This window comes from Pocillopora damicornis, chromosome 4 (assembly GCF_964200805.1).
Source record: "Pocillopora damicornis chromosome 4, jaPocDami1.2, whole genome shotgun sequence".
NCBI lineage: Eukaryota > Metazoa > Cnidaria > Anthozoa > Scleractinia > Pocilloporidae > Pocillopora > Pocillopora damicornis.
Window position 1 is genome coordinate 5935570 of NC_142673.1, and position 8775 is coordinate 5944344.

The window sequence follows — 8775 nt, forward strand, 5'->3', positions numbered from 1 at the left end:
ATAATCAGACGCTACGTCACAGATTTGGCGCTGAGTTCTGTTTGCACGCTCAGCCAGCTGATCAAGAATCAAGTTATTGTGAGTGGCTGATCGACATGTGGCAAAAGGAACAAATCCGCAGCTACTGAACAAGTTTTAGCAACTACTTCGTGACCAGGAAATTACTCGACACTTGAAAAGAGTTATTCAAAAGACAACATTATTAAAAGCAGTAGATCCCAGTAATGAATAAAGAATATCTTTCAGGACTCATTTCGAAATTGTCTTGGTAAATAAATTACTTCGATTCTTGTTAATTTTGTGATCAGCCGCATCGCGCATCGAGCTGCAATAGGCCTAAGAGTTAAGACTGATTCAAAATAAATAAATAAAAAAAATGAAAGCTTGAGGAGAAAGAGGTTCATTCGCCTCGTCTCGAACATGGGACAAAGAAGTTGTCCCCACGAGGAATCGAACGTCAAACCTTCGGATTTGACGCTAAACTGCTTTACCACTGAGCCACAGAGACTCGACGATGAGTTATCATGAGGTTCATGCATATGTGGCTCGCATACAATCAGACAATTACGATAAGCGTCATATTTGTGAACAGAATGAGACAGAGACAAGACGAGCTCAAATTTACCATCTTTCCTATTTGAAAATTTTTTCGAAGTTCTCTGTAAACTTTTGAAAGAGTGGTGTGCCACCCTAACCCGTAGCGTAAGAAAAATCCATTCACTCAGTGAAACAGGCGCCTTTTTTTTTTCTTTTTTTTTTTTTAGTTTTTCAGGTGAGCAGAGGAAAGCGCAAGAGACGAGGCTTGCGCAGCTAGAGGAGCGCGAATGGGAAAAAAAACCTCCAGCTTCCGGTGTCTCGCCCCGCGCGTCTTCATCCTCTTGCCTATCAAATTTGAAATTAAAACTGGCTCCTGTTCCAAAGTTGGGTTTGTTTCAAGCCACATCTGTGTAAGAATTACAAAGAGTTGGCTATATTCCTACCTTTAAGAACACAAAATAGCTAATGTCAGATCATGCGAAGCCAGGATATGAGGTTTCACACTGTAACTCTCCTGCAGGAGCATGTCAACCTGTTTACCGCAAAAAAAAAACAACAACAACAATAACAACAGCAGCGACAGTGAGTTAACATGTTGTGGATTTTGGCTGTTGCTCTGTTCACAAAGTTTTAAAACTGCTGTCATATTAATTTCGTTAAACAGTAGAGGTACAGATAAAGAATCTAGTGGAGCATAAAAGAAAGGCGAGACCTGAACAAGAAATTCTAAAGAGAACAAGTATTGCTGTGCTTCACTGATTACCATTAACCATGGAAAATAATTGATAGCTAAAAGCAACGACAAAACCCGCCCCTAAAGTGCACCGTGGTCACCCGAGTTCACAGGACCGCGAAACTCACACGCGCTCGTCCAAGTCCAGCTGGATAAAGACCACTCCGCTTATCTGGACAAAAGCTGCCGACCTGCGCCAGTGGTGCACCAATACTGACGCAGCCACCTACGCAGCGGACAAATAGAGGTATTTATTGGTCACAAAGGCAGTTCCCTCTTATTTGTAGTGTAGTAATCCAGCTTAAATAAGATAGAAATCGAAATGGATGTTAGGAAATAAACACAAAGATTTTTAAAGAATTGCAACATCAGCAAAAAATCGTGTAAATGTCCAGTATCATCCTAACTTGAAATTTATTCTTAAGCAATAAAAGCTAAGTTTTCGTTTGTCACACGATGTAGACACGTGTGTTGTAGATCACGACGTTTATTCTTACGCATTTTTAACTCCGTCGGAGAAAACCGGCAACTTGTACAAGTGACCGGGGGAAGCTCTCATTTCCAGGTTTCAAAACGACAGAAATGTATCACTGATAATTCAATTAAGAAGTCTGATGCTGTCCTTAGAGAGTTCACAGCAAAACAAACTATCTCAAAGTGTCTAGAAATAACATGGACTTTATCATCCAGTTTTGGAAGGAAAGCACGTGATTGTCAAGGCATGCATTGAATGAGAATTTTGTCAAGTACGCGATGTAAACAAATTATGACACCTTCCTAATTAATAAATTTGTATTTAAAAATACGTTTTTAATTTTCTGGGGAAGTAGAACGCTTTTTTTAGATTTTTGAATTTTTTTTTTGTACACTTCAGGTAACATGTCTCTTAATTCATTTAAAAAAAAAACCGATTTTTTCGGCCTCTGAAGGTGGGAAGTAACCTTAAATTATTCCCTAGGAGATCTCAAACCCGGGGGAATGAAATCTACAACAGTTGATTACAAAACAACGTTCATTGGCACTCGTCAATCTTGAGCCCAGGGTCATTTTGGCTCCTTGTCAGCGGTATGGTTGCCAAATTATGAACTCTAGGAGAATGGATCAATTCAATTTTTTGATTGGTTGACAGGAAAACCATAGCCTCCACACAGGGAGTAAGATGTACGGAAGGGATCGATCGGGCCGGAAATAGGACATTAATAACGATAAATTTAAATTTTTTTATGGTTCTTATTGTTGTTGTTCTTTTTTGGTGTGGAAGTTTTCACTTGTAAACTGCCTGTCAATGCATGCAAAAAAATTAAAATGAAAATATTTACCAATATTAAGAGAGTAACATTCTGTTTTATATTTAGTTGACAGAACATGCAAATACTGAATTAAACAAGGGTTGCACAGCAGACAAACTTTCCAGCCTCAATAGCAAAACCTATTATGACGCTACCTACTTGTAGCATCAAAGAATGTGCCAAATATCAGATTGATGAACAGTCTAGAAGCCTATGTGTACAGAAACCTGGAACTGCTGACCATTATCTCTCACATGTAACCAGGAAAAGTACCAAGTCTTCCCTTGATGATTTCAGTTGGAGCAGCTTACTGAAAAAATGAAAAGTTCACCTCTTGACTTGCTTGATTTCAAGGCCACTGTGAGTGTACTGTTGTACAAGAAGATGGAAGTCAAGTACCTCCAGTGTATGTGATATATGGTTATGTCATGAATATTCAATGCTGAGAGCTGAACCTTGTCCAAAATCTCATAACTATCATCCTTGGTATTGCACACTCCAATCACAAGGTGAGTATAATTCTAGTAACTACAAGCAATTTTTTAGAAGTTGTTGCAGACTGAAAAAAAAACCATTTTACTTTATCTCTCTTTTTGGAGAAGCAATTATATAATTTAAACCTTGAAATATCACAAGCTTAAAAATTGCAAAATGTGAACTTGCCATATTATTATTATTATTTTTTGTTTGTTATTTAGCAAACTAAAAAATGCAAAAGAAAGAAGCAAGAGTAAACTAAAAGCTTGTGATGTTTTCAAGGTTCAAATTAAATCATTGCCTTACTGTTTCTCTTGATCTTTAGGAGGGATGTGGATATTTAATTCATATGCATGTGTTTTCAGTTAACTCTGGGTCAAGTAGTAGTCTTAAAATGTTTCAAAATATTACACATCAAGTAATAATTTTCATTTTTGCTTCCTTAAGCTATTTTGGAACAGAGTGAATAGTGCAATAGTTGTTAAACAACTTTATCCTCACTTAAAATTAAAAACAAAGCACATTTCAAAGGGTCAAAAGACAATTTGTCAAACAGGAAAATATGAGAGCAGAATCAAAAGAAACTTGTTTGGCATGTTTCCACTGTTAAGTAGATCAAGGAAAAGTAAGAGAAGTTGTCTAAGTTATGTTGTATATCATTGGGGGCGACAACATGGGCATTTTTGTTAACCCTTTACCTCTCAAGAACTGATTGCCAATTCTCCCCTCTAGCGTTTACACATTTCCTTGTATATAAGTTAAGAGAATTTGGTGTCAGATCAAGATAACAACTTTGACCTGATAAGTATGAATATTCTCGTGACCTGTTCCCTGGATAATGTTTAGATATTATTGGGAGAAGTTACTTGTTAATCACTTCTGGGATTTAAAGGGTTAAAAAAATCATAAAATAAGAAAAACAAAAAAAAAACACACTCATAGTTCCAAAACATTGCTGTTTTCTTTGTTTGTAGTTATTCCAGCTCAAGAGCAGTCAATTGTTCAATCATCTGCTGTTACATAAGGAATAGAGGCAGGAGGCCGTCTCTGGAATCTAGACCAATCGCTTCTACAGTTTACCATTGCCTCACTTACTCTTTGTCATTATCATTTTCCTCGGGGCCCTTAAGTCCATCATCTTCGATTCACTAAACTAACCACCTTGCAATCGATTTATCCCGCACAGGAACCTGAAAACAACGTAAAAACTGCGTAAAAGGTCATCACTTATCCCTTCATCTTTCACTTCTAGGTATTTCCTTATTTCTTTCCTTCTGGAAAAAAAATTCGCTATAACCATCTCTCTTATTTCTATCTACAAGGTTTCTATATAGCTACGATGATTTTTAGGTTCACGTACACAAATTAAAGTTAATCCACTGGCTTGCAGGACCGTGTGCTCTACTTTAAGCATGCGTAGGAGTTAACAGGAAGCCATTGTCGAAGCCATTGAACCAATTGCCTCCCTTCCGTGTCGCGTGATAATAGTAAAAGCCAATCAGAAGAGGTGAAAACAGGTGAAAACCAATCGGAAGGGCGAAAACACCCTAAGGGTTATATAAACGCAGTTGCGTCTAAAATGATCATCTCTTTGCTATTCCCTGACCTTGCGAGAACTATTAAAATAACAAGAATGATGGGACATTTGCTCAGTTCTCGATTCCCCGTTCTTCCTCCATGCAAGAGTTTAACGCAAGTGCAGAATGGCTTCATCCGTGTTAAAGAAAGGTATTTGAATTCTTTGAAAATTTCTGACTGTCGGGCATTTAAGCCCATTAGGGTCCCTAAGTAGACCACGGCTGGGTAACAAGGACGTGGCAAAACAAAGGATCGAACGGGAAGGAACCTCAGAAAACTTGAAACATTTCTTCGCGGTCCTTTGCTAAACAAAAACGTGCTTCAAAACAAGTCAAGCACTTTAGGATTTGGGTTGAATTTCCGTAGTTCCGTCTTTTAGGATTTAAGGTAATTTTACCATCGCATCATTCCGCCAATCCAGTTTTTAGGGTCGCCTGACTGCAATTTCATGTATCACTTGGTGTTGCGAGTGCGAAAATAACTGAAAAGCCCAGTACTCTCTCCAAACAGTCATCGAGTCAGTCATGCAATGGCGAAATGACCGGCAGCCCTACGCATTCGATAAATTTTACGAATCAAATGAATTTAGCCCTCCCATACTATCTGATGTTATCACGAAGTGCCAAATGACCCTCAACATGCTTTATATCCCACATCTAAAGCTTGGTTAATGTTAAATGCACAGCTTAAATTGTATAACTTTAGCTACTAGGCTGTATTGACTGTCGAACGTTTCTTTAATTTGAACTCCGAGAGTTTTTTTGCCAGAACAAAGAATATTCCTAAATCAATACATGTAAATATTCATCTTCCTTCTCTGATCTCTTTTAGTCACTCTTGATAGTAAAGCAGAAAATCAGGTTCCTTGTTGATTCAATTTTTACTTGTAAACTGTTCTTTTTCAGAATCAAGTATCAGCTTGCAGTACAGTTGTAAGGTAAGTTTTGTAGATAGATATTGGAATAAATAAAAAGATGGTAAACATAACTTGGTTATCAGTCTGGGAATTTGAAAGAATAAACTGTTTCTCATTATTCCTCCACCTGCAAACACATCACTCAGCAAAGTTCTACAATTCTTTGTTAAGACATAACTGCATTTATCTATCTTCCAATTTTCTTGATGAGAAAGTAGAATTGTCAAAAGTGTTCATCATGATACAAAATTGTATTTTGGCCCATCATCTTTAAAACTTACATAATTCATTGTTAAGAAGCTTCAGAAACATTATGCAGAGCCAGTAACCTCGATGATGATAATGTTATATACAATTCAAGCATTTTGTGACAAAGTGAATCACAGAATATGAGTTCCTTTTGCTGAGTTTATACCAGCTTTGGTGTAGATTGAAGGAGGCCTATTACAGGTAATCACAATTTTATCTGTATTCCACCAACAGGAGTGGGAACTAACACTTGAGGCCAGATATGGTATTGATGGGGAAGAAAGAATGGAGGTTGATAATGAACCTGGTAATTGCATTTCAGTTGATTATAACCTGTTTTGATTTGAATGTACTGGTTTTCGTATTTAGTTAACATTGTTACAAACCTTATTGGTTGGGTACAGTAAGCCAGGGGCTAGTGGATTCTTAGGTCAGGCTGGCAGATTCTGACCCTCATTTGCCCAACTGGCAAGAGGATTTTTTCAGGAATCGTTCAAAGTGCAGAATTATTTCAAGTCTAATACCCTTTTCACACCAGCAAAACATGTTCAGTTCAACTGTGTTCAACTGAATGAACATCAGAAACAGAGAACTGAACAATTGAATTTCCAATATGGTTCATTGAAGTACTGAGTCACTAACTTGTATTTTCACTGTGTAGAATTTGAAGTTGACAAACATTGGCTTGAGCAGCTCATCATTCACTCCAAAGAGGGGCTAACCCTTGAAACATCAGCTTAGAAACTCTTTACCATGGCCAATTTACATCATCAGCTCATTGATGTTTAATTTGATGAAACCAAATTAGCTAATTTTAAACTGTTTTTAACAAAACATGCAGCTTTAAGATACGCTTAAGCTTTGGTGTGAATTGGTGGTTACTTAATTTTTTTGTCAACCTACAGTTAGACTTAAGTGGAACAGAATTTGTATTTGAAATTGCTTTAGTGAAGTGAGTACTGCATTCCATTTGTTGCCAGGCAAGACTTTTTTTTTAGCCCTTGCAGGCTAAGTTTTGTAGCCAATAGATCACATTTTCAGCACATTTTGGAGTTTGTAGACTTGACTGCACTTTGTTTTCTTCAATAGCTGACCAACTTCCACATAAATTACATCTGAAAGTGAGGGGGACACAGGGGTGGGAATTGTCCTATGTTTATCCAGGGATCCAAGATGATGTTAGACAGATGCGTGGTGTCCTACAAATGTTTATGAACTCACCTCAGGTTATCATGAAAACTGTCCGGTGTATCATTTGTTACCTTTTGGAAAAGGATACCCATGGTGAGTAAAATTAGGTTGATCTTCTGTTTGACACAATGAAGTGGAAAATTAGTGAGGTTGAGTAGTACTGTGCATTACATCCTCCAAAAAGGTTACTCTCTTGACGATGAAATGGTTCTTTCAACTATCATATTTTCCAGTTGTTGGGTTTTTTTGTTGTTACATAACTTGCAGATGAATTATCTTATGGAGATCTGTGTCTCTTTTGTTTGGCAGGTATTCATTTGGTTCCTGAAAATGAACAACTTTTAATAACAAAAGTGGATGAACATGAAGGGAAATCAACCTTCAGCTACAGAAGTGACCCTGAAAGTGACATAATCTTTCTTTTTGAACGTAAACAGAAGTTTTGGCTGACAAGTGTCCTGTGGCTGCTGTCAGAATTGGCTATAGAACAGTTTGGTAAGGGAAGATTCTAACTAGTTTAGAGACAACTAGACTGCTGAAAAAGTTATGTGTTAATATGGAAAACAAGCAATGGACAAGGGGAGAGGACTTAAGAGAGTTTGTCTTTAATGGCAGTTATGAAATGTGAACTAGTGTTGTTTTTGCTGTCTATGCAGTGTCAGAATGCAATGCCTACTTATCCCAGACTTAAGAAACATCTAAGCAGAAAATGTGCTATTTCACAGCAGGTGGAGCAAGCTGAGTCCTTGTAGATTTTTAAAAATTGAATTAAAAATTGCTTGTTTTTATAACTTCTCTTTTAAATTTTCTACCTATAAGGCCACTTGCAAGTATTTTAATCTTTTCTTCCACCACATATGATTTTATGAATATTTTTGTAGTTTATTTTTATATACAACCTTTTCTTCTTCAACAGTATTTGTTAGTTTTCAACATTAGGGCCCCTTTGGATACCATCCTTATAGCTGAATGTAAATAAAGTTTATCTATCAGTTGGAGTCATAACAGACCAATAAAATCTCCTGATTATTTAGCGAGTTTCATTTCAGGGAAGAGTGGAATCTTTGAAATTACTTTTACCCAAGCTGACTACTAACACTCATTATTTCTTATTCATTTCTGTTACTGGCAGGGCAGCAAGGCTGAAGTCCCAAGAAACCCAAACAAGACTTATTTGTTTTTGAAAGAAAACATTAAATTTAGTCATCTTATAAGCATAACTAAATGCGAAAAGATTTCCCATACTTTTATGTCATTCTTTTAGTTGAAAACTAGGCGACATAGAATGTGTAAAGGGGTTAGTTTTAAGTGTCAGTGCCAGGTATCACAAAATGATCAGTTTTATCAACAAAGTTGATGATGTCAATTGGCCATTGTAGACCCATTATCAACTCAGTTATTATAAGGATGTTGGAAAATCCTAAGAAACCCAAGCAAGGCTAATTTGCTTTTTAAAAGAAAACCCTAAATTTAGTTATCCTATAAGAAATAGTTAAATGCAAAAAGATTGCCCATACCTTTGTCATTCTTCTAGTTGAAAACTAGGCAACATAGAATGTGTGAAGGGATAAGTTTTTAGCGTCAGAGCCAGGTATCACAAAATGATCAGTTTTATCAATAAAGTTGACGATGTAAATTGGCCACAGTAGACCCATCATCAACTCAGTTATGAGGATGTTGTAGATATGTTTTTTATTGACTTTTTATCCTTTTTATGCTGCATAAATTTAAACACTGCTATTTTATATTTGTGTGAATCTATTTGAATCCTCTTATGCAAGAGAATAAAAAAGCCAAAGATTTGA

At 36.7% G+C, this 8775-nt stretch overlaps 1 protein-coding gene across 1 annotated transcript; it reads left to right on the forward strand.

Annotated features, from left to right (window-relative positions):
* The first annotated feature begins 4472 nt into the window (after positions 1 to 4472).
* On the forward strand, positions 4473 to 8775 carry LOC113675711 (uncharacterized). The gene is made up of 6 exons (XM_089203374.1): positions 4473 to 4764; positions 5520 to 5551; positions 6014 to 6086; positions 6869 to 7063; positions 7280 to 7465; positions 8103 to 8775. The coding sequence occupies exons 1-6, from the start codon at positions 4740 to 4742 to the stop codon at positions 8114 to 8116; spliced, it is 525 nt and encodes a 174-aa protein (XP_089059500.1). The 5' UTR covers positions 4473 to 4739; the 3' UTR covers positions 8117 to 8775.